The sequence below is a fragment of the Ambystoma mexicanum genome, chromosome 5p (genome assembly GCF_040938575.1).
Source record: "Ambystoma mexicanum isolate Mex_15411 chromosome 5p, UKY_AmexF1_1, whole genome shotgun sequence".
Lineage (NCBI taxonomy): Eukaryota > Metazoa > Chordata > Amphibia > Caudata > Ambystomatidae > Ambystoma > Ambystoma mexicanum.
Window position 1 is genome coordinate 798583410 of NC_090930.1, and position 26339 is coordinate 798609748.

At 43.3% G+C, this 26339-nt stretch overlaps 1 protein-coding gene across 3 annotated transcripts in view; it reads left to right on the forward strand.

The window, feature by feature from the left end:
• Positions 1-23713, forward strand: part of PPP1R17 (protein phosphatase 1 regulatory subunit 17) — a 216302-nt gene extending 192589 nt beyond the window's left edge. For all 3 annotated transcript variants that reach the window (XM_069613217.1, XM_069613216.1, XM_069613218.1), the window contains exon 5: positions 21704-23713. In XM_069613217.1, coding sequence (XP_069469318.1) covers positions 21704-21780 — 77 coding nt within the window. In that variant the 3' untranslated portion in view covers positions 21781-23713. The remainder of the gene's footprint in view (positions 1-21703) is intronic.
• Positions 23714-26339: the final 2626 nt, after the last annotated feature.

A 26339-nucleotide genomic window follows, 5' to 3' on the forward strand; every position in this document is an offset into this window, starting at 1 on the left:
CCATAGAGGAAGTTAAGGATAAAGCCAGGCTACTGGTAACTCCAGCAGACATACAGAATTGGCATCTGCAGGGAAAGGACTTTACGGTGAAGGACAACCTATTATATTTCCAAGAACGGTTATACCTGCCCAGCACAGATTTACAGAAAAAGGTAATCTCTTGTTATCACGATTCTTTAATGGAAGGACATCCCGGTATGACCAAGACCTCGGAAAAGATCAAGCGCTACTCCTGGTGGCCGTCTTGGAAAAAAGATATCAGAGACTTTATAATGTCCTGTGGAGTATGCGCCCAAAACAAGAGTCAAAAGGAAAAACCAGCCGGCCTCTTACGCCCTATTGACATCCCGCCTCGCCCTTGGCATACGCTTTCTATGGACTTCATCACCGATCTACCTCCATGCTCCGGATACAATACGATCCTAGTAATCGTGGACCTATTCTCCAAGATGGCGCATTTCATTCCACTCAAAGGCTTACCAACAGCAGCAACTCTGGCCCGAGAATTTCTCGAAAACATCGTCCGACTGCACGTTTTTCCTTCAGTTCTAATTTCGGATTGAGGTAGTCAATTTATTTCTCATTTTTGGCGAAGTTGCTGTCGGTCGGCTCAAATTGATGTGAGACTTTCGACCAGCCACCACCCTAAAACCGACGGACGAACCGAGAGGACCAATCAAACTCTGGAACAGTATTTGCGCTGCATGCTACAACAAACTGAAAAAACTTGGAAAGATATCCTTTGGATAGCCGAATATGCCTACAATAACTCTGTCCACTCGGGAACTGGGAAGACCCCGTTTTTTCTTTTATACGGTAGTCACCCTCGAACCTCGGAGTTGGATCCACTCCAAGATCTTGGAACACCAGCAGTAGACCACCTGCATTCTACAATCACCCAAGCCTTTAAGGAAGCCGTTTCTCACCTCCAAAGGGCTAAAGAACAATACAAGAAAGGAGCAGACCAACATCGGAAGGAAGCCCCCCAATATCAAGTAGGAGATCAAGTCTGGTTATCCACCAAATATCTACCTCTAAAAGGACCACGCACATTCAACCCAAGATACCTTGGTCCTTATTCCATCACTGCCATAGTAAATCCAGTAGCGGTCAAGTTGGACTTGCCCCCTCACATGAAGATACATCCGGTCTTCCACGTCTCTCTATTAAAACCCGTGCAACCTCAAACCCGACTAACTACATCTCCAAAACCTATTCTAGTTGATGGAGAACTCGAGTTTGAAGTCAAAAGCATCCTGGATTCCAAGATCTCCAAATCTAAACTATTTTACCTGATTGACTGGAAAGGCTACGGTCCCCAAGAAAGATCCTGGGAACCTGCAGAATATGTCCACGCGCCTCGTCTAATCAAAAGATTTCATCGAACATTTCCTAACAAGCCCAAACCCCCGGAGAAGCCCGGTTTGGGAGGGGCCTTGAGGGGGGGTGCTGTCATGATCTCTGCTTCCAAAAGATCAGGACTTGCCCGACTCCCTTGGAAGCAGACCCATAACCCCGGTTCCGAGTGCCAGCCAGTCCAAATTGGGACCTTTTGGACCCTGTCCTGGCGCCAGTGGCACCAGGCTCATAAAGATGCCCAGTCCCAGCGCTGGAAGCGCCAGGCTCATAATGCTTGGGTGGACTTACCTGCAGCAGACCATGCTGCTTACTTACCTGCCAGTTGAACCCCTGATCCTCTTCTGTTTGGGACTACTTTTCCTGTTGGGTGGGGCAGGAGCCACTCCCTAGGTTCAGAACACTGGAACTCTTCTGGAAAGCAGGAACTCTTTTCTTACCTAGGCGTGGCTGTGGAAGGAGACACCTAAGCACTACAGGAGGCTATTTAAACCACACCCGATGGATGAATCTTGCTTTGTGTTATTCTGCATTCTCTGCAGCAGAACGCTCATCGTGTCTTCTGCTTCTGATCCTGGGCCTAAGGGAACAAAGGCTTACCATCCTGGAATCCAGTCTTCAGCAGCACCTGTAAAGACAAAGAAAGAACAGGTTAGCACTACAGTCTTCAGTGGCAGCGCATCTCTTACCTGGTCCATCGGCTGTCACCAACGCCTCGCGCTGCATTCCGGCATCTGAAAGACAAAGGCTTACCTACTCTTCGCACGCTCCGTAGGCCTTCGGCGCTGCATCCCGCATCTGAAAGACAAAAGAAGGTGCGTTTAAAGACATTGTGCAACTTTATTACTCACGTGCCATTACTCCTTCCCACGCCGAATCCAGTGGGTATTCCAGCACCCTTCAGCTTCTTTAAAGCTCCGAACTTGTACCTGCAAGATAAAAGGGACAGTTAGTGCGCATCGTGAAGCAGGCTACAAGCGCTTACTTACGTGCTTCCAGGCGCTTCTATTCCTCACGCGGGTTCGATCCTCAACTCTCATCAGCCCGCCATCCGCCATCGCCGGAACCCTGCAAAACAAGAGATATCATTACAAAAGACTTTTAAGACATTTGAAGTGCCCAGAACTTACCGTTCGTGCAGTTAACGACGGACAGCAGTCCTCTGAGGTCAAGAGGCCTGCACCCTTATCCAGTGAAGAAACTGGTTACGGCACCCTGCCCCGAGGCAGATGGAGAGCTCGGCATTCACTTACCTAAGGTGAGGGCGTTAACCTTTGGGGTTCTACAGGAGAAGAGAAAGGGAAGAGGAGAGAGGCACCCAATAACCCCAGTTCATTAATCCCATATTTTCTATCTGCAGACATCTTACTCTTCAAGTCAGACATACAGTGCACAGAGGTCCAGCCCAAAGAGCCAACCGTGTGTTACACATCACCTTTGAAGATACGGCATTCACCCAGTCAAGACCGGCGCCTCTGCGGGAATCAGGTGAGCGTTACACCTGCCTTGTCCTTAGACATACCTGATGGATTCACCATACTTGGATGTGACCACCGTGCCCCCCCAGTGGGTGGTGTTGCCATCATCTATAGGATACCCTCTAAATTAGATCCTCACATAACTCCACATACGAACATTGAGAACACTTTGTAGTCAAATTGACCAACTCCCCAACAGACTTCATCACCTTGCATATTTTCTACCGCCAGCAAGGACCCATTGATGCCTTTGAGGAAAATCTCAACCACACTATAGGTAACATTAACCTCATCTCAAGAGTCATCTTACTAGGTGACTTCAACCTAGGCTATCTAGATCCCTCAGACCCGGCAGCCACTTCTACAGCAGCTGCCCTAACTGAACTTCACTTTGTGCACTGCATCTCCTCTACCCCCGCATGACAAGGGTAGAATTCGGACTGGATTGCAGTCCTCAACAGTAAGATCAACATCATCTCCAACACCACTTGCCCTTGGTCAGACCACCATATCATAAAATTCTCATTCCCTACACTCAAACAGCCACCAGCCCCCAGCTCGCACTACCTCCACCTGTACACGCAGTGCCCGCAAATGTCTAATGACTCCATCTACCCCCACCTCAAACCCCTTAGCAAAGAATCCTGCTACGTAACTTACCCTATATGCAAGTACGCTCACTAACACCATCAATCCTGTACACCCACTCCTTCCTAGGAAAACCAAACCAATTTACCACCTCAACCCCTGGTTCACCACAGACCTACAAGCCATGCGTGCAAAAAAGTGTCAGGCTGAATTGCCTGGAAAAAAGACCCCACTGACTGCTCCAAAACAGCCTTCCTGAATATTGCTAAAGATTACAAACAAGCGATCACAGCAGCTAAAGCCCTAGTCTACAATTCGAGAATCCAACAAGCAAACTCAAACAGTAAAGCGCTCTTTAAAATCCTCAGGGAGCTGGAAACACCCACCGCACCCATTAACATCCAGAGCGCCATGAGAGACAAGATCTACTTACTTCAGGAAAAAAATTCGAGCTAGTCAAAACCTCAGCCACCACAATGCCACCCCCTGTCATAGCAAATCCAGCCCCCCCTTCCAATTCAGGGATATCTGTGAATCCGAAACTGAGAATCAGCAACCTCAAACCCTCAAACTGCAAGGCTGATATATGCCGAGCATCAGTAATCAAGGACTGCGCAGAATCCCTAATACCCTTCTTCACCACCTTCATTAATGCCTCATTCGCAGCCAACCAAGCACCAGCCAGCCTAAAGGAATCTTGGATCCGCCCTCTCCTTAAAAAACCTACACTTGACTCTGCTCTAACTAATACCTTCACGCTATGCCCACTGTGCCATTCTTTCTCAAGATCCTAGACAGAGCAACCTACAATCAGGTTCAAGCCTACCTCGAAATCAACATCTTAGGCATGTGCCAATCAGACTTCCGACCAGGGCACGGCACAGAATCGGCCCTACTTGACCTGAAAATCCAGCTACACTCACTCAGATGAAGGCAAACCAGCCATGCCCCTCCTCGACTTCTCTGCCACAATTGATCTGGTTGATCACAATACCCTATTCCACAATCTCATAACCTCAGCCAATTTCTCTGCAAATGCCACTGCCTGGATGGCATCCTTCCTCAATGGAAGAACCATGGGAGTCTCCTCCGACACAGCTAATGCACCTCCCATAATCATTTCCTGTGGCATTCCCCAAGGCTCCTTTGTCTCTCCATCTACAAAATGTTCATCAAGCAGCTATTGGACATCCTCGATGGCATCAGCATATCATACACCAATTATGCTGATAACACTCAAATCCTCATCCTATTGTCGGGCTCCTACAAAGAGGAATCCTGCACACTCAACTACTTCTCCACCATCCAAACCTGGATGGCTACAAACTACCTTTGTCTCAATGATGAAAAAACAGAGATTTTCCTTAATGGCTCAACCGCCCGACTACAGAAGCTCAGCCCACAATACTCTTCATTCACCACAGACGGCATTCAGATACCAGTCTCAGACTCTGTAAAAAAATGCTGGGTGTCCACCTAGACTCTCCACTCGCCCTCACCAAACAAGTGAGCGCAGTAGCGTTATCAGCAACCTACACTGCCAAACTCCTCACCGCTGCCTGACATTTCCTTACCCCAGAGAGCTGCTTGACAATTGCCAGAGCCATCACAGGCACAAAATTGGATTATTGTAACATCTTGTATGCGGGCACTTCTAAACAGAACATAAACAAACTGTGGACAATTCAAAATAACCCCCTTCGACTAGCCCTGAACATCCCAAGAAGAGATCACATATCAGCTACCTGGAAAAATGCTCACTCGCTCCCAATCAAAGAAAGGATCACCTTCAAGACACTATCGATTACACACAAATCCTTGAGTAACACCACCCACCCTACCTGGCCCAGAAAATACAGAGAAGAAATTCTTCTAGACCAGTTAGATTTACGTACCAGCATAGACCCACTTGCCCCAAAGTCAAGAGAGCCGAGGGGGATGGGGTGAGATTTCCCTCAAAAGCAGCGCACCAATGGAACTCTCTACCCACATCTCTGAGAGCGGAAACTACTTACTGGGCCTTCCGTAAGGTGCTAAAAATGTGTCTCTTTGCCTAAAACTCAGCAATCCCCTAAAATTGTTTACATTTTGCCCTCTATGTTTTAATGTATGCATCTCTTTCTGTATCTCATTTTGTTCTGATTGTCACCTCTCACTGGAGAACCTGAATGCACTTCCCAAGTCAATATGTACATTGCATCAGCTAAGTTGGCTTCATGTAACTGGTTGCAACTGCTCCGTGGTGCCTCAGGGTTTGTGCGCTTTACAAATATAAAAATAAAATAAATAAATGAATAAAAAACATGTCTGTTTATTCCTTTCTTTCCCCCCCCATCCTGTCCCATGATATGTACTTACAACCGTGACTGCACTTAATATTGATGTTGCTAAATTCCACATTCATTTTCAATGTGTATGCAAACTATGATGTGAATGAAACATCAATGTATTTTGCATAAACGATTGTAACCTTTCAACAAGCAACCTTGAAAAGGAGCAGTAACAGCGGTAATATTAGGAGGAGGAGCTGTGGTTAAGTCTCCTTGAGGAGTGGATGTATAGGTCGTGGTGGGAGAGGAAGATAGGGTGGCCGAGGATGAAGGTGGGGTGGTGAGCAGCTGGGGAGGATGGTTGGGTAGGGTGGCGATTGGCTGGGCTGGCATGTCAGCTAGCTGTGGTGTAGGGGGTGGTGGGTCACCGTGGTGCAGAGTAGAGGGTGTGCAGGTGCACTGAGGCAAAAAAGGAGGTAGTTCGTCTAACGGGTCAACAGGTGGTGCTGTAGGTGCTTCTGAAGGGGAGTCTTTAACAGTGTCTGCAGAAACACTTGGGTAGAGTCCTGTTCTGTGGGTGAGTTTACTGTATGGCTGACCGGCCTTGTAGGGATGCTTGTATTGTCCGAATTCCTTCTCTAGCTTAGCCTGAGAGTTCCTCTGTGATCTAGTCTGTCACGCAATCTGCCTGTAGACACTTTGTACCAGACGAAATAAGCTGACCAATGGCCATCAGACACCTTATGCTTTCTTCTTTGTTCCAGAGCCTCATGCAATATGAACCACATGAAATGAGCCCTCAAGTGGCCACTGAAACTCCTTTTGTACCTGAGTGAAAACATTCCACTCTTTCAAATATTTACAGGTGAATGCACAATATGTTGAAAACATGAAGGTATTGTTCCCTACTGCATGTGTAAGTAGTATTGTGGATAGCTCAGAGCCCATGGCTAAGTCTAGGAATTTAAAAGAACAGGGAGACACAAAGGGAGATTGGGCCTGCAGGTAGTACCGGTCAAGAGGGGTCGTGCACACAACCTAATGATGATTGGTATTTACTGTTGGTGACACTGGAAAGATAAACAAAGGAGGTGTTACAATAAGGGCAAACAGCAGAAAGCAAGGAGTGATAGTTTGCAGACTATAAAGAGAAAGTAAAACACAAGAAGGACTAGAGGAACCGCTTCAGGGTTTAGCATAACAATAACATTTGGCACTTAATTCCCAAATGGCAGAGTGCCATCAGCATTGCCTCTTTAGCAGAAACAAGAACACAAATATATACTGAAAGGCTCTGAGTGTTGTAGTAGATAAAGCAATGAAGGCAGGCCAATGATGAAAATGTTATGATCAATTGTTTGTTGTTGTTCTTGCCAATCATGGCCTCCCTGAGCATTGAAGCAAAGCGTGTAGGTATGTCTGTGCACTAAGTTCCTTGTAGCATGGACAGGGCGCTGGTGAATAGTTGCAAAAACATCTTGGCAATACCCACAATAAATCAAGAAATAAAACACAAAGTCAATCAACCAAAAATCACATAAGTAACCCCAGGGGAATATGTAAATTCCCGAAACAAGGCAGGCCTGCAGGCAGCAAATTAAAGAGGTCTGGCGTAGGCCAAGGATATGTGTGGTAATTGAGGATCATGGTGACCTTCTGATTGAGTGGCAAAGGCAAGCCACGGCTTGGAGAAAGGCAAAAATAACACAGCGGCGGAGGACAAACACAAGGCTACACAATCAGCTGCGCCTATAGAACCAGCAGCCCCAGGAATGCACAATAATCTTACAGCGATGGCACGCTGAGAAAGAACTCATAATGGACAACAAGGGGCAAATGCATCAGAACCTATGACTGATCTGGGGGGCCATACAACAACACATCTGGACCCCAAATCTCTACACCCTTCAATGGTCACAAATTGTGGTTATGTGGTGGTACACATTGACCACGGGTGCAGTGACTCTGAAAATCACTAATTCTGGAGACAGTGGCATGTCCCAATAGTTTGCAAACCAGAAATTGACCATGACATGACACTGGGCTGTAGGCCTTAATCACAAGAAAACACAATGAGGATCAAAACATCATCTTTAAACGGTGTAAACTGCAAACCGGACAACAACATAAACTGTTAAACTTAACATGACAAACCAAAAAGAGAAATCAAAATCTCACCAGAAAATGTGTGAAGAAAAAACAATGAACCTCAGCAGCAGCAGAACCTGTATTTACTTAACATGGAAAATAGACATTAACAACACGTGCAAGCTGTTTGCAAGAAAGGCCCGCTTTAAAGTACAGATGCTTATTGAGGGAAAAGCAGGAGTCCGAAAAACTACAATACCCAGATCAAAATTACTGAATAGAACTACCCAGGGACTGCATTCTGTAGTTCAGTGCTTGTCTTTATCTTTGTTTTATGTTTGATGCCTAGGCACCCTGCCAGTGCTTTTCTGCATCTGCAGGGAGCTGCTCTGATACAGGGAAGAGGGGGGAGTTGTGGACTGTGTGTAAGAGGATTCAATTCAACACTACAGCTAAGTCAATGCCTAGTCTGGGATACTGAATGGAAACTCTTATTGATATATCTTTATGTCCAGTTCATGAGTTCTGGATGACTACCCCTATATAACACCCCTCTCTTAGAATCCCCCTGACCGCACTGAGCCAAGAAGTAGTTCTGTTTTGCAAGTTTAAAAGGTTTATTTGAGAAATAAAACAAAATATAGATACCACGCTTTTATAATAAATTAATAATCGATATCGCCCTTATAAATATAATGATAATCAACAATGGGTAATCTGACACTAGCACACTTCTTTATAATCAATGAGGAGTTAGTATAGGATGGATAAAGTAGCAAAAATACTTTTATGATTTCAAGGGAAAAGCAATGAGGAATAAAATGCAGTACAGAAATACTTGATATGATTTTAGCAAAAGATAAGATAATCACTTTTTCTCTGGCAATTCACCCCCCTCCCCTATGCAATGTAAGAAATGGAAGGAGATGGAAAGAGGAGCACACAGTTCTCAGGAATGCAATCAAATACAATACGAAATTCAATTCCCACCCCAGCAAGCTTAGAGAAAACCGGTATGAGTTTTAAAACACAGGCCCAAGTGCTTTGAATGTGGTGGCAATGAAGTGAGAAATATGCTGAAAATGCTTTTAATTCCCTTTCGGAGGTTCAGGGTGAGTGAGAGATACTTGGGATGAGCTCAGGTTCACTTTAGCAATGATTCAGGGATGGTTATTAAGAGGCAAAACATTTTTAGCAAAGGAAAGCAAAAAGCTGCTATCTTTTTACAGGTAAAGAAATCAGGCCAAATCGCAAATCGCGGCAAAATTCGTGAGTGCGTGAATTGTGATTACGGCAAAAGTATAAGGAGTAGCAAGGTTTTAGGTTCGTTGGAAAGCTGGGATTCTAAGCTTTCAGAGGAAAGTTAAACCAAGTTCCTAGGACAAACGGTTCCAGAGATATGAACGATTTTGTAAAGGTCGTTTTTCGGATTTAAAGTAAACTCAAAATGACAGGTGACAGCTTGCAGCTGCAGAATTGACAGGTGACAGTTGTGCAGCTTTAAAAATGACAGATGACACGATTTCTAGGAGGCAGTTCTACTTAGGTTAAAATAGTTTGGATTAGATTATTTTAACTAAGAGATTGGTTCTGCTAGGTACTCACAATATAAATTTGAAATAGGCCTCGCCACGGATCTGGTCAGGTTTTGGACTGGACTCCGGTTCTGGTCTCGGCACTTCACAGTGATCTGGGTCAGCTCTCTGGTTCTGCTCACAGCGGTCTGGGTCACTCTGGATCTCTGGTCTGGTCTCTGGCAATTGTTCTTGGCAAAAGAATTCAAACAGCTCGCCCGGCTGTGGAATAGTTGCAAATGATTTTAAGGATGCTGAGGCCTGCTGAGAAGAGTTCTCAGTTTGTGGGTTTAGGCCCTTGCTTTAAGTTCTGAAGTAAAGTTCTGGTCTTTGGAGATTGATGGATTTGAAGTCTGGATCTCTGGGTGTGAAATCGTCGGTCAGCATGCTCCGCAGCAAATGGAATTGAATGTCTCTACCTGTCCCAGCAGTCTCTTTTTATGTGTTTTGAAAATGGGTGTGTGCCTGGGCCTAGCTAAGCCTGCCCCTCTCTACTTGTCATTGGCCCAATTCTCCCCTCTCCCATGATTGAGGGAAGGAAACGGATTGTCAGCATGATGAAGTCTGTTTATGGGTCAGAGGATCCTCCCCTGGTCAGTTTGCCCACAAATCTATATTTGATTCAAATACATCCTTCCCAGATATACAATTTGTTGAAATTACATGTGCACATTATATATTCCTTATGGTCCATGCTTGTCCGCCTCTGATCTAACTGGGGGCTTGCATTCAAAAATGACAACATTTTGCGCTTTTTAACTGGTTTTGCAATATCGGACATTTACCCAAAATTACACACATGTGCGCAAGGAGTATGGACATTAATTGATGAAGTGTCAGATTTTTAACATGCAGACATTTGGAGTGAGACCCTATTTTCCGCTAGCAACCCCCCAGAATAAACCACAGGGTCCTAACCCCTCTCAAAATGTTCACAGAAAAATCACAAAAATAATGATATTACTTATATAATTCTGACAAGTCCGCACTATGAGTTATCTATCTTTTTAAAATTATGCCATGGTCAAAAAGGGGTGTGGCTTCCCACATCACAGGGTGAAATAACTGGTTTATCCACTTCCCCCAAGCTCAGCTGCTAGCAGAGGCACTGCCCCTCCCAGTTTACGGCCCCCCAATATAACATTTGCCTGAGTCCAGGACAGGCCTTTGTTCAACTCCCTGTAGTCCCCAGCTGCTCCACCCCTAATCTAATCAGAGAGGTGACAACTCCTTTTGGCAAGGGGAGTGGCTGAACAGGTTTCAACTCCTGTCAGGGGTAGTTGTCGGGCAGAATCCAGTTTCATTAAGCCAGGTTTCAGCTAAATGTCACTTTTTGTTCCCAGTTTTCTACATTCAAATCAAACTGTCAATTTTTACATATACATTAAATAATTACTTCCTTCAAGTCATTTCAGAATATAGTTTTACATTGTATCCACCTCTTAGCAAGTCTTTCCTTGGTCTGGTTTTGTTTCATTTGTTCAGTTTTACACAAAAGTCTGGTGGTTTTAAAACGCCGGCTTTCTGATAGTGGTGAGTACTGGTAATGCAACCATTTTTGGGATTAAGAAAATGAATTCCCCACAGTTCTGAATTGCTTTTTTGGCAATCAGCATTGCCACTCCCAATGGTTTCAGGCTACTGCGTGTGTATCCCAATGGTGGTTTTAGGCAGTGACCTCCTGTGCTCACAACATAGGCAAACATGGGTGGCAGCCTATTCTTCATGTTTTCCCTGTGCACTCTCTGGGGAGTTCTGGCCATCATGATGTTTTCCATGCCAGTACTGCACAGTTTTATTGTAGGGCTTGGATGCATGGGTAAAAACATCCCACAAGCGGCAGCCTGTCAGTGCTTCTGCGACTGCAGGGACCTGCCCTGCTAAAATATGGGAAATCTACTTGTTTGTCTTGAACTTGTCTGCCAAAAGTCGCTCTGCATTAGGAATACCTATACAAAGGAAAAGCCTGCAGCCCTAATTTCAACCATGGGACCTTAATTTTAACCTATCTCTACACTGAAGCCCGCATACAGGGCATAGAAGCAAGACAGACATAATGAATATGACGGACAAAGCTAAAATTATCTGCGGCGCAGCTATCTAACCAGTTACAAACAAATAAAAAATATACCAGAGGGTGTACATAGGGAGGCAGTGTATACATGATGTGGCATATCAATGTTCGGCCAAAATATAGTGCAATCCTGCGGAAAACTGAGTGACTGAAAATAATCAGCCTGGAAGGTTGTATTTATTGATCAGCCTGAGGGGAACAGGTTCAGAGCCATGCGCTGCGCTGGAGATCCTGTGGGGCCCACCTCTCAACCCCCACTGCAGATTTGGTACCTTTGCCTTCAACAAGTGTGCCACGCTTATAAAAGTGAACTGTGTCATGATGAGTACCTTGGTGTGTACTCAGCCGTGGTCGAGGGCAGCCCACAGAAAACCCCTGCACAGGTAGGCCAGAGTCCCGGGTACCATCAGCGGTAACCAAAGCGGCCCCTCCCCATGGGTCACTTTGGCCTCAGCTTCAGCGTGCAGTAAATTAGGAGATTAGACACATACTGATGGGTAAACCAAGCTTTTTGTATTAGATAGAAAATACACAGCATACAGAATGATCTGCTGATAAACAGGAAAATACAGCAGGACAAGTGGTGGCCCGTCAGAACTCAGAGCTCTCAAGGGACAGCCCTTAGAGTGCAGGTAATATAGATTATCATATGCAATCACTAATATACTTTTACACAATGGTGGGAGGTACTTGGCATGAAATTGCTGACATTTGGCAATAGTTGTCAACATCTCACTTGTGGCCTTGTGACGAAGCCTTGCAGGGATCGTGTTATACTATGGATAAGTGGCATTCACAGAAACCCTACTGTTATCTACCATGTATGGTGCTTATGCTATACTTGTAGAGAGCAAGCGGAAGAGAAGGTTTGACGTGTCCCTTTGCCTTGTTACAGTGTCTTGGTATAATCTACTCCAAGAGGGGTTTGGGCATGTCAGGAGTGGAGTGCAGAGGGAGGCAAAGCGGAAATGGAGGAAATGGCAAAATGGAAAATCTAAGGCCTAAATGTATGAGAGAGAACCTAATGTAGCTTACCATAGAATAGATAACATAGCATAGCATAACAATCCTGCCACATCAACAGTATTATTCTTTCATTAACTGAGCATCCATACTATGGGCCATCTTCTTTTCACTATCTTTTGCCAATTATGTTTACTTCAGTGTTTTAAGCCTGCATTATGAAAGTTATTCAAGTTGAACCGGGACAGCCGACCCAGCCCTTTAAGATGAGGTAGCCATACTTTGAGATGAATGGGGATGCAGAAGATACTCAAACATTGATCAAAATGACTCAGGGAGTTAGCAAAGTTTACTGTTTTAATATCAATTATCTAAAACAGGAAGAATGACAGACATAAACAGGCATCTCCGAGCATGGTCTCTCAATGCAGTTCATAAAAAACTTTTATTTTTATAGCCAAAACTCTTCATTGATGACGGTACTCTATGTATTGGCTAACGTCATCCTATGTGGCAAACTACAAAAACCTAGTGGCAAATGTGATAGGCTTAAAGGGAACATTTAGTATACGTTCCATACTAGTCTAAAAAATGATAGGCTCTTCAACATCAGGTGGGACAAATAAGCCTGCCCCTCAAACAAGTCACTATGAACGTCACTATATACACGATGTCCCATTGGTTACACAAGCTAAAGGGCTCTTAATTACGTGGCCCCCTACAATTGGTTGGCACTCTTACATCCTTCAGTACTTTTCCACCTACGTTAGCAGCACTCAGGCTGGTCTTCCAGATGCTGGTGAGCTGGTCATAACCATAGCCTCTCACCAATTAGCATATCATCTATCATCACCTCAATGGTCTGCACGTCAATTAAGGCTTTGAAATTGGCCTTGGAAATGTTAATTGTTCTTTAGAATTCTGGGGAGTAGAGGAACTCTCTGCCTCCCTGCGTAGGTGTGGTTTGTCATTTTTGTCCAGTTCCATCCCTCCACATGACTGAAGACCACAAATTTGAGCTCTGGTGCATTAAAATACTATTATTTAATGAACCTCTGAGGTCTTCCTTATTTCCGTTCATGTCTTCTGAGCAGGAGTTTCATTCTTTCACACGATTGTAACTAATGTCTGCTCATCCCAGTCCGATACGACCTTGGCTTCTTGGGGTTGATTCAGCTTCGCCCTTATGAGATTCACTTCTATAATTCAATTGCTTTTCAACTGCGAAACACTGGAAAAGAGGCCTTCCTTTTTTAGTCCAGCTATGCTATAACACGTAGTGGAAACATCCATTCTTTACTTCTATATATGTATGCGTTGGCGCTTGCCGCAATCTATTCACTACATAGCTAGCCTTAAGAATACTTTGTCTGCTTGCGTTTCCTTGCATCTGTACACTTGTAAAATGACTTGATCATCATTGCTGTAGCATAAGCCTCTTCATCTCGAGCCCAAGATGCCACTTATCTTTGATACTCTATTGATGCCTTATAGACTATTTTCACTTTCTTATCTATGCATCTCTTCCAGGTGCGTCAGTATTACTTTGCATGACATCACCAGTCTGTTCTTTTTTCATGCTTCTATTGGGATTTCATTCAAATGGCCATCATACTGTCTTGTATGCAGGTATGGCTTTCTCAATGGGAACCTTGCTTCCAGGATTCTCCTTGGTATCAGTATTTTCACTGGTACTGCACATGTCTCACACTCTGGTTCCCAACATATAGGCAATATGGGCGAGATGCTTGAGGTGGTGGTACTTGGCTCCTTCTCTACAAGGTTATTTCATGATTGGCACAACTCTTTATCAAATGCAACATCTGTAATAAAAGCAACTTGACTGTGTGTTGGTTGCTGTAGCGTATTATCTGATTAAATATAATGGTTTCCTTTAAATAATGCAAATTCTGTGTGGCTTTATACTGAAATATCATGTAATTAATTTCAAACATAACAAGACCAAATTAGTTAGTGAAAACTAAATTAACTAATGCAAAGCAGTTTCTGTATTTATACTGTTAGGTGAATAGGGAAATTATCAGTTGTAAAATTTGAATGTTAACTATGTGTTATTGCCCATGACAGCAAGCAATGCAGCTTCTTTTGTCCCCTCAAACACCAACTATGGGCCAGAGTGAAGCTAGGAGTGTCTGTTACCGACTGATACAGACGATACTGCTGTCTACACCCACGTGAATGCTTGGCCGACGGGTGGGTGGTGCGCTGCCTGTCCGTCATCTCTCTGCACCCCAATGGCTCTTTTCCAAGAAATGTTAAGTGAGCACTATATTCCTTGCCTTGGCCACTGAGTCTGTGGTTGGGCAGTAAATGCAGTGCAGTTGTTCTTGCTTTCTATGGCATGCAGGCTACCCTGCGGGAAGGCTGGGGAGATGGTGGAGTGGCAGTGAGAGGAAGGAGAGGTGAGCGTGCTTGGGGACACGGGCAGAGGTAAGTAATAATTGAGCTAAGGGGGCAGAGGTGAAGTAGGCGACGGAGTGAGTGAAGCAGATGGAGGGGGAGGCCTGACAAGGACCCAGCATGGCAAACACTGGAATCCTGACAGGCATCAGGATCCATTGCTACCCAGCCAAATATTTGCCTGAATCCCTGGGTCATGATTGGCTGTCAGGATTCCACATTTGATCTAGGGTGCTAATGTTCCATAAAATAGAACCTAATAACATTCATTATACGTCACAGCATACATAACATGTCTGCCAATAGAACAATCTGGATTGTGTAGATATGAGACAAAGTGATGTAAACAGCAATTTATATCACATGGCATAAATATATCTCAGGTAGCTTTAAAGTCTTGTGCACCTAAGCTGTGAACTTTGGTTCACCCAAACTGTATGTTCGTAGATCTGCAAGATGTTTTGTAAATCACGAATAAACAGAACCATTATTCATCACTTTGATCCAATATTAATAGCACATCTGTCTTTACCAAGAACAAATGTCCTGTTCAGGTTTTGCCGGTCTCTTAACTTTATTCAAAATCAAACCAAGTGGCCATTTTTAAAGACACTGAAAAAGCACACGAAAAGTCTAAGCACTTGTAAGACCTGCCCTCATGAGTATGACGATTTCTCACTTCAGCAAAATGATACACAGCATTTGTTTCTGAATTAATTTGCTATGTGTACCAAACGTCGGCCCCCAAGTACCACATATAGAATCTGAAGAGCCCTGATACATCAATAGCACAGATTGTTAACTTCTCCTTGTAAAAAAGGTATTTTACTTATGTCTATAAAACCAACCATTCAACTTTTCATCAAGCTCACCAGAGAGATAAAAGTTCTAAGTGATGTCGAAATGACACACATTTTGGCAAAGGTCCTGCAGAACCAGTTACAGCCCATTCTGGGTGATACTCGGCAGATGACAGTGAGAGGTCCATTGCAAGCATGGCAAAGAGAATGCATTGGTGCCTACTTGCTATGCCAATGAAGATCCTGTTTAACTTGTTCTGTAGGATTGGTCCTTGGCTTCAATGGAATTGATTCTGGCCTTTTGTTTGAATGCCTCTCTTTGCATACTCGGGTATCTGGGACAAACCGGAGATGTTTTCAGGCTTTTTAACAGGGATGGTGAAGCTGGAACCTTTGCTTTTCTAGAGGGATTCCTACTGTCAGAAGTCATTTTTAACATCTACCTCAGACCTTGAAAGCAAGGGCATTCTTATCAATCAAACGGAGAAGAGGCTCTGAATAATTTGAATCTTATCTATCCTCGTGTAAGCATGTTGACCGTGTCTCTTCTTCAGAAAAAACAATGACAGTGCAAAAAGCTCTAAAGAATTGGTTAAATGATTTCTCTCCTCAAATAATGCTAACAATTACCTGTCGCTACAAAAGAACCCTGATGAAAGCAAATACAATGGGGGCTGTAGAGGAAGGAACTGAGCCTTAAACCAAAGCTATCCCCCTACATAAGTCGATGTATATTTGCTAGTTAATTGTATGAGACAAAGTTGGACAAATTCTCATTCCTCAGTTCTACCACAATGCAGGTGTCTATCATGGTGCGCTGCAGGGAAATAATTTGAACTGGATATGAGCAGGTGCACAGTTATCAAGATAAAATTATCTACTTAGATAAACCTGTATTTTTCCAGAATTCTAACCAGATCAGCCCTGGTCACACACATGCACATGGAACATGCAGACCCTTTGGAGGTGTTTCTACTGTCAGGAAGGATTCTTGTTAACATGTTTCTCCTGTGCCAGGTAATGTTAATTCGAAAGGTTCCCATAGAATACACATTTTGTATAATTGGAAACACTAAGTCCAATATTTCTGGGTGTTCAGACCACCTCCCCCCAAAAAAGGTGTCCGTGAACATCTGACAATTACAGATCCAGAAGCCTTTTTTGATAAAGTAAAATATGAGAAAAAATATATGTAACACATGCAGCGCTATTCTTCTCTTACCAGGGCATTTAGCGAAAGGGCGTGTCCTTAGACTGCAATTGTGTCTGAAAGGACAAATGCCGTTTTGAATTTTGCAGTTTCTCATCTTTCTGTAAAATCCAGGTTTTGATTCTTCTGAAGTGTATTGTTTTGGGTCCGTTTTGCTCTTCTTCCCAGCATATCCTTGTGCTCAGCTTTATTATGATGATGTGATGGTAGACGTGGTGCCCTCGAGTCCTGTGAATGACCGTCACTGTGTGGGCCTCCTTGTCTGATTACATACCTCATCATTTCAAAGCCTTCTTTCATGTGCTAAACCTTATGGATTGATCCCCTATAACATGGGTGGCCGATTTCTATTTGAGTGCTAATGTTTTGTGCCTCAATACTTTATCCAGGGACACTGTCTGTAAATGTTTGCTTTAGGAATTTCAAATCTGGGGTTATGACCATTCCCAAGCCCAGCAGGTGGGTGAGCCACATCATTACTTAATTCCACAGTGCTTCATAAAATTGAGCTGGTGATGGAGTGGCACACTGGCTCCCAATTCGAGAAAGGATTATTCTCAAAACACTCACAATGGTAGGTGTATCTCCAGGTCTGCCCTGCCTTACCTGACCCGGGACATCTGTAAGATGCATTTGTCTAGGCCCACCAGAACACCATACTCCCATAGGCTGGTTCAACCTAATCTCAAATGTTCCAAAGCGGGAGGATCAAGTATTCCATGCATAGCAGCTAAACAATGGAACTCCCTTCCACCTGCTCTGAGGGCCGAAGAGTCTTACTGGGTCTTCCGCAGAGCCCTCAAAACTTGGCTGTTTGCATAATCTGGTGTGCCTAGCCCTGACCTTCCCTCTTGGATCATCACTACATATGTAACCTCAAATTTCTGTTCATCTCTGTTCTGTTATTCTACCCTGTATACCACTTCCTGTTGCCAACTGGCTACATGTAACTGGTACCTTTTAACAGAGCCTCGATGCCTATTGGTTTCTGTACACTTTACAAATGAAAAAATAAATAAAATACTGCTAAAACACAGCAGTTATGAGGCCTAATCAAGGCGTACGTTTCTCTTAGGGTTTTGCACATGTTAGGTCAAAATAATATTCAATTTGATACCTTTTTGTTAGAAGGTTAAAGTTAACCTATCGGAAATGTGAGACTTGTCCCTGAGAGAGAGTATTTGATATATATTGTATCCAATTAATTTCGGCATTTTATACCGGATGATAAGCAACAGGTAAGATAACCAGGCAACATAATTTGATAAAACATGGAAAACAGAGCAATAGGGGCTAGTATGATGGTATCTTCTATGTAAGATATGCCAATCGCTGCGTGAGCAACATAGGTAGGGGCCAAATTTGAGAAACAGCCGAATACTTATGTTATGGCTTTATTAGAATAGGGCTGGACTTTGAAGAGTGTTTGTAACTTTTGCTTTGGGCCAAACTTTGGAACATTTATGTGATTAGCTTAGGGTAGACAAAGAGATGGCGACTTACTATAATAAGGTATTCAATCTTTCCATTGGCCTGCCATTGGTGCTTTTGCATTATGGCATTAAGTGTCTCAAGGACAGATACAGACTTGTTAGTATAGGTTGAGAAGTAGTTTGAATCATAAATATTAAAGGTGTTGGACACCCTTAAGATACCCTTAAGAAATCACACATCACATGAATGCATCATGTGCACTGTTTGACTTTGGAAACCCCTTTTTAATTGTAGTTGTTTGTCCTTTAGTCCCTATAGCCGTTCATCCAACAGCCACTGCACTTACTAAACGCCCTTCTGTTACCACCACATGTGAGTGGCATTGCTTGTCCATGACACAGCGCATAGGCAGCGGCGGGCAGATGAACAATATAGCAAAACGGGATTTTGAAGGGAAGGCATACAACCAACCTGATTCTAAACTCCTCCAAGGAATCTCCCAAACCACGACTTCGGTCTTCTGAGGCCATTCACCTACAGTGCTCTGCGGCAAGGGTTTTGCTAGGTCTGGAAAAGATCTGAGGCTACGCTAATGTCAGGACTGTCGGGACTCGGGCTAGATAGCTGTTTCCTTGTAGCTCCTATGCGGGGCTACAATTTAAAGACACGGCCTATAGCCACCTCAGACCCCCTCCTAGCAGTACCACTGCTCTGAGGCCATACTAATGGCCATACTGATGGGATTAGGCGCTATACCATTGCCAAATTACATTGCATACACGTGTCTGTAAATCGCTGCAATGTGCATAATTGCTTCTGCTGCTGAGATGGAATGCATGGAACCACCATTGTCACCCTGATTTTATTGACCAATATTAAATCTTTTCTAAATGTCCTTTGAGAGTGAAGGACTTAACACAGGAAAAGGATAATTTGGGGATCCCGAAAGCTTTGCCTAGCAGAGGAGTTAGGCGGACTTCCTGTTGCTGGCTTGATGTATTTATCTCTCTGTCGACATTCCAATGCAGCACAAGATCCTTTAAAGTTTTGCCACAGAATTTGACCACTGAAGCTGGCATCTATATGCCTAGTGCCCTGTGCTTGGGCACAATGGCTTAGCAACTAAGCAATGCAATAAATGAACTCCAGCAATGAAACCAATAATGTAAGTGGTCTAATGAACACTGCCAAAGTAAGTCACCAAAAAAGACAGGAGCATAATGATAAATTGCAATACTAGAATATTGCGGAGTACAGTTTACATACCTGAAATATGACACTGGACCTTGACGACAAATAACATGCACTGCTGTTTTGTAAAGCACCACAAGAAGCATCTGTTGGAAGCCACACAGAAGGAACTACATGTCATCCATGTGTCAAAACTCAGGCATCTAGTTGGAAGCCATTTTGAACCTTGTATCCATAAATTCCACACATTTCAGCACAGACAATTATTATGAATGAATATTGATTTTCAAGAAGCTCTCGTGAGAATTGTCCACTGTACGGTGGGTGGGGCCCAGAGCTCAAGTGTGCCAAGATCCCAATAAGAATGAGTGGGCAAGAGAGTTGTGAAAGATGAAGGGCATGCATGTACCATGGGCACCATTAAGATACCAGAACAAAGGAATGATTCAGTGATTAGGTCAAATCTATAATTCAGTAGCTATATAAAAGGTAATGTATAGTAACAAAATGGTGAGGCATGTTGTAGTGACCAGAACAGTAGAGTAGACAAAAGATGAATATGCAATACAGAAAAGAGGAATTCAGCCCAAAACGCAAAACATTGGACATTCTTGGTAGGAACAATGCAACACGTGTTAAAAGGGGGAATATTAGTTCTCATTCTCTATGGTTGAAGTGCCATGTGTTCCAGAATATTTCAAGGCCCCTGCAGTGCTTTATTTTGGTCAAGGCATCATTGAGAACCGTTTTTGGCGAGTCACTTTTTAAAGAGAAATGTTAGCTAGTGCAGGACCTTGTACGTGTTTGTTACTTGGGATAATATGAGCTGTGGTCAAGATGGAAATTGTGCGGATAGAGAAAGTCGCCCATCCTCTCTGACTCTCAGGCACACCTGCGAGAATTCTGTTTTGTTCCGGTTTCAATGTGGCACCCAGATGGAGTTGGGGAATATTCCCCAAGCTGCCTGCATGTTAACTCTTAGGATTGATAGTTTGCAAAGCCCAAGGTATTTCCCATCCTCGTCGCATGAAGAGATATGCTTATTTATGCCAATATCTTAAGTGATTCCTGCTGTGAAATGGTATCGTTTTGGACAACAAAAACATATGTTGAAAGCTGCAACTACTCATTTCATCCAGAGGGTGATCATACCCCAGACAAGACTCCCACTTTTACATTTTACAGCATGTTTACATGAATGCTGATGCCTTCTATAAGTGGGCGTGTCTGGTAAACTGGGGCTGAGGCTTGGTTCAGCACAATATTTGTTCAGCAATATACACCCTCCTGTGCCTAGTATATGTGTTTGTCTTTTGTTTTGGAGTGGCCTTTGGGCTTACAATGTTCTGTTGGACACTGTTTATAGCCCTGGGTAATCCGAGCTTCAGGGTGTGTTTTAACATTACTGATGATGCTATGCTGTATAGTGTAGGGGCCAAAAGCATTTTTTATTTTTTTATTTTTTACATTTGTATAGCGCACAAAGCAGCCCACGGGCATAGTGGCGCTGTTCCTTGAGGGGAGCTTAGTTACAAGGGTGACAAGTGGGATAATCATGCATTGTATGGGCCTCCCGGGCAGTCTGTATACGCTGCAGGTTCCGGACCTCTGCTGCTGACGTAAAATGTTATACTATTAAATCAGCAACCAGAGGCTAACAACTCACATAATAGCCATGCGATGAACCACCCTTCAGCTTCTGTCTTCTTTGAGCAGAGACACTTCTTTATGGTGCGAGCAGAAAGTCATGCATATACATTTAGACTACAGTGAACAGCAGCACATTTCAGAATTGCTGCATTTGCCAATGATTTGTTTGCGAAAGTCTCGTTCGCAGCATAAGCCCCATCTTTACGTTCAGTGTGTTCCTCATGCAAATTGCCTCTCCTTTAAACACCGTGTTTACATTTAATTTCTCATTTAGGTAACGGCTCCAAATTAAAATGTTTTAAAGAGAAGTCAAATCGCTAATGGGGCCGCCCTGGTTACACGATGAGGTCACAGTTCTGCATCGTTAACCACTGTAGACAATATTTGATCTAAATATAGATTGGAGGCTGATATTTAATTTGTCACAGAGACATTGAAAACGTTGAAGTCCTTGAAGGGAATGTCATGAAGAAAACGGGATATTGGATGACTGGTATAGGCGGTGGCAACCTGCCTGCAGGCGCTCATCTTCCTGAAAGACGCTCCTTCTGCGCATGACATATAAAAACACCCGAATCACGCCTGCCTTTGCTTTTTGTTTTGTAGGTGGAAAACTTGTCAGAGATGACAGACGGACAATTGCAGAAGATGAAGAGAAAGATGAAGAAAAAACGCATTCCTGATGTTGTTTAAGTGGCCCCACTTTGTAGCGACAGCACTGTGAAGTATTTGTGCATTATTAAACCGGGACAAGATCTTTTGCTAAATGAATTTCAGGTGTGCAACAAGGGGCTACATATAAGCTGCATTCATTTGTTATGGGGTGGCGCCTAGTATTGGAAATCTGATTCTGTTTCCTGAAACTGTCATGCTGGGGACATCAGCAAATTTTCCTCAGCGAGCCCTGGCTGGGGCAGCAGATCTCTAAAAGTCTCTCACTGATATGTGCAGCTGTACTGGTAATTTAGCATTTGATTATAGGTTGTAGTGCTGCCTTTGAATTAGTTGGGGAGTGGTGGTATGATGGCATGCAGTTATACTGCCAGCACTATTACCTCCATGGTGAGCAAAATCTCGATGCATTTCTATATGCTCGATCAGAGGCGTTGCTCAAGGGTTTGGGGGCAGAGGGAGTTATAGCCCTGGGTCTTTTGGTTGTAGCCCTGGATAGAAGCTCAGGAGCTACAACTAAACGACTAGCTAGCCCGGACAGTCCCGATATTAGTGTAGCCCTGGATCTAATCCAGACCTAGCAACAACCCTGTGCTCGATGGACCTGCTCCCTGAATTTTCTTTTTTGCCCCCTATAAATGTGAAACGTCCCTGAGATTAACAATAAAACAAATTGTAATTTCATTCTATAGCGCTTCATGACATATTTCTTCCTTTCCTAAGCACTGTAATCTAAGGTGTTACGCCACTCAATTTGATCCAGAGGCTACATTGCTGAGTCAGCCCTGCTGGATTCAACTGGTTACTGCAATTTGCACATAGATCTATGAAGCAAGTGGCTCTCTGAGCTGCCCCCCACACACACACACATATACTTTGTGACCATGCACTGCCTGCAATCTCTTCCAGCCCTCAAGTGTTATTGGTAAGTGGGTACTCCAATGGCAATGCGTCTGTTTCCTACAATTGTAAGCTAGACAGAATGGAGAAGGTTTTATATACACCTCACTTGTGTAATGCACAGTCAGCAGTCATCAATCACAGCAAACGAAAGAAATGCATTGCAAGAAACAAGCTGTGATACCATGTACACTGTTCACCATGTTTCATTTGAACGTAGGCTTGAGTGGGACGCCTACATTTGTGTTTTTTCGTGGTGCTGTCTGTGCAAAACGGTATAACGGACAGTTTGCGGAATAGTCACCGCAAGGAGCTGGCTGCAAAGCCGGTCTATAACGCCAATAAGTGGACAAGCAAATGATGACCATGAAATCATGCAAAAGCAAAGCACAAATTACATTTTGCAGAGCAACCTGCTGTCTACGTTCATGGCCACATACAAGTGCACTATAAAGCCCGATTCATGGAATTTCTTGCACGGTTCAAAGTGACTTTGCACTGCTAAAAAGTGACTTTGCACTGCCCACACAAACCGTGATTCATGGAACTGTGCAAAGTGTATTTTTGCAGCGCGATGCCAGTGCAAAGTCATTTGTGCAGTACAAAATGACTTTGTACTGCAAAAATACAATTTGCACAGTTCCATAAATCAGGGTTTGTGTCGGCAGTGCAAAGTCACTTTTCAGCAGTGCAAAGTCACTTTGAACCGGGCAAGAAATTCCATGAATCGGGCTTTATGTGTTTAAGTGATCTCTGTGTAGATATTTGCTTGCACAGGACTGCTGCCATGCTTTGCTATGCGCCGGTGACGAACCTTCTGGAGTACAGCTGCGTGTTTGTATTGTTTGTTCACAAGGCTTTCTGCAGCACTAGTCCGTCCAGTGATAGGTTTGTTTTAATGAATACGGCTTTCAACTATCCTCCCTTTTTCTAAACGTCTGAATACTGTGCCTCCAAATGATTTAGAAATGTGTTTGCTGCTTGACATGATGACTATCACACATCAATGCCAACTTCGCTCTTCAAATAAAATCTAAACACACATGTATTGATTTTCTTTATGGGTTTGTGAGTCTTTTTTAAATGCATTTAATATGAGTAATGTTGCATTCATTTAGTCTGTTGTATTTTGAAGCAAATGCGCCAAGCTTGATATTGTCAAAATGAACATCAGACATCCAATGCAATATAAGGATATATAACGTTTAGATAATGATTACTGCTTGCAGTAGGCATATTTAAACAATCTTGAGCAAAGCCAGTACGTTTTGCCGTTATAGGTTTAGGGCCGCCTCAAAAGCCCAAGCAATGGCATCATATATGCCAGGCAAATTACCCTAAGAAAGTTTTAGCCTTTAGTTGCTACAATCTTATGCCAATTGGAGCCTCAAACACACAAAGGAATGCCAATGTATATGCCTACAAAGCAGTCGCCACCAGAACACAACTTTACTTTGCCGAGAAACTCACTCTATGCGGGGATCAGCGCACCACCAGAAGCCTCAATAACGCCATGCTGCAAACAAAGCACAGCAAAGGGCGACGGAAACATGAAACAGGCCTCTTCCTGCTATGCACCCTGTCTCTGGAACAAGTTACCAATGCAGATAGGACTGCCCCCTCCCTATTACACTACAGGAAGGACCTGAAGACCAAACTCTTCAAAGAACACCTTGGCACTCACTAATGGCGCCACTCAAACCTATTCTCAAGCTCTGTAGCTCCACCCACGCCCTGATCCCACTGCTCATCCCAGCACCTCTGATACCCAGCACCCGACCTTTACTCCCTAGGTATATCCCCTTTGTACATTGCTTCATTGCTTCCCATTCAGGGTTTCACTTTATGAATTCCATGCATACCTACATAGCTACATGCATGTCTATTAATTTACCACACTAAGGGCCCGATTCATGGACTATATGCCCGGTTCAAAGTGGGTTTGCAATACTGAAAAGTGACTTTGCACTGCTGACGCAAACCCTGATTCATGGAACCGTGCAATGTGTATTTTTGCAGTGCAAAGTCCGAGCAAATTCAGCACATAGTCATTTTTGCAGTACAAATTGACTTTGCCTGGATGTTGCACTGCAAAAATACACTCTGCACGGTTCCATGAATCAGGGTTTGCGTCGGCAGGGCAAAGTCAATTTTCAGCAGTGCATATTCACTTTGAACCAGGCAAATATTCCATGAATCGGGCCCTATATGTACAGTCTTGTAGGTGTTGTGATCATATGCTAAGTGCAGTCAAATTCCCAGACGCCGAAGGTGAAGAAAGGCTCCTGAAAAAAACGCCTGCAGCCTTGAGGCCCGTCCCTCTCCTCTTGGTAGTTCTGATTAAAATGTATTTAAAATATTGTTAATTGCATAGAAATAGTACACACGATTTTCTTTGCACCTCAGCAAGATTTGAAATACATGTTTATAAGTGCAACTGAATTTCTGGAAAGGAACATTGGGCTGCAGATATTTTTCAATATTTTTTTAGAGGCTAAAAAATAAAACGGTGTGGAAGTCCTTTTAAAACAATGGAATACATACCCGCAGTGCTGGAGGAAACTTTCCTTCATTGCAGGTGGCTTGTAATATGTGTTCATTGCCAAATGTTGTCAGAACCCTAAAAAAAACCTATATCACACATGCATGCCTTATGACAAGGTTTTTATGTGATATTGTCACCTGGGAAAATGTCACCAGGTAGGTGAATTTTTTCCTGCACCCCTAAAAGCCACCCCCACCTACCCTAGGATGGATCTAATTTACTATTGTAATCTTCAGTCGTAGAATATTTGGGGAAAGTGTTTGATTTTCTTGGGAGAGCACATTTTGGGAAATATCACTTCCTGTCGACCATTTGCCAGGTGGGTGGATTTATCACTCGATACTGATTAAAGGTGGTTTTAAAGGTAGTTGGACAAAGCAAAAACAGAATGCTGTCTTGCAGAGATGTGTGAGAACCTAAAGATAAATAAGTCTCCAACTAACCCTAGCCGTTTATATGCATGGAGAGAGAGAGAACACCACTTTCATCTGCAAGTCTTGTCCTCCCCTTTTTAATAATCCTGATATAGATTCCTTAACTTAAGATCATCAAGGTGTGTTGTTTTCTGCTAACTTTTTCTTTTCTTTATTTACTAAATTATGGTTTTAAAAAATAAAGCATTTAAATCTTTAAAAAAATCTGTAAAAATGAAACAAATATTATAGATGGATGAATTTACAAATAAAAAACATTCATATCATACATTTTTTTGAGAAAGAAAAAATAAGAAAAGGGAACATGGCCATTTTAAATAATAGTTACACTTTGTTCTCATCTTTACATTTCCAGGTATTTCCCAATCATCATGAGGCTACCATTCAATAAAATACAGATTTTAAAATTGTTGTTATTTTTATGGTCAGTGTAACCTTATCTGAGTAACACTGTTGCCACAACAAATCTTCTATTTCATAGTCACCTGGACATTGCCCCAGAAACAAGCTCCAAACCTCGGAGTCCCATACACTATATCAGTAAATGTCTTAATGTGTCTCTCGTTGGGTCAATTTTTCAGAAACGACAACATGGGTTAGGTGGAAAATCACATTACAGGTAGTACAATTCTCGCTCATCAAAATGAGGTTGAAATGAAATCTCATAAACAGTGCTCTTAATCTTGCATTT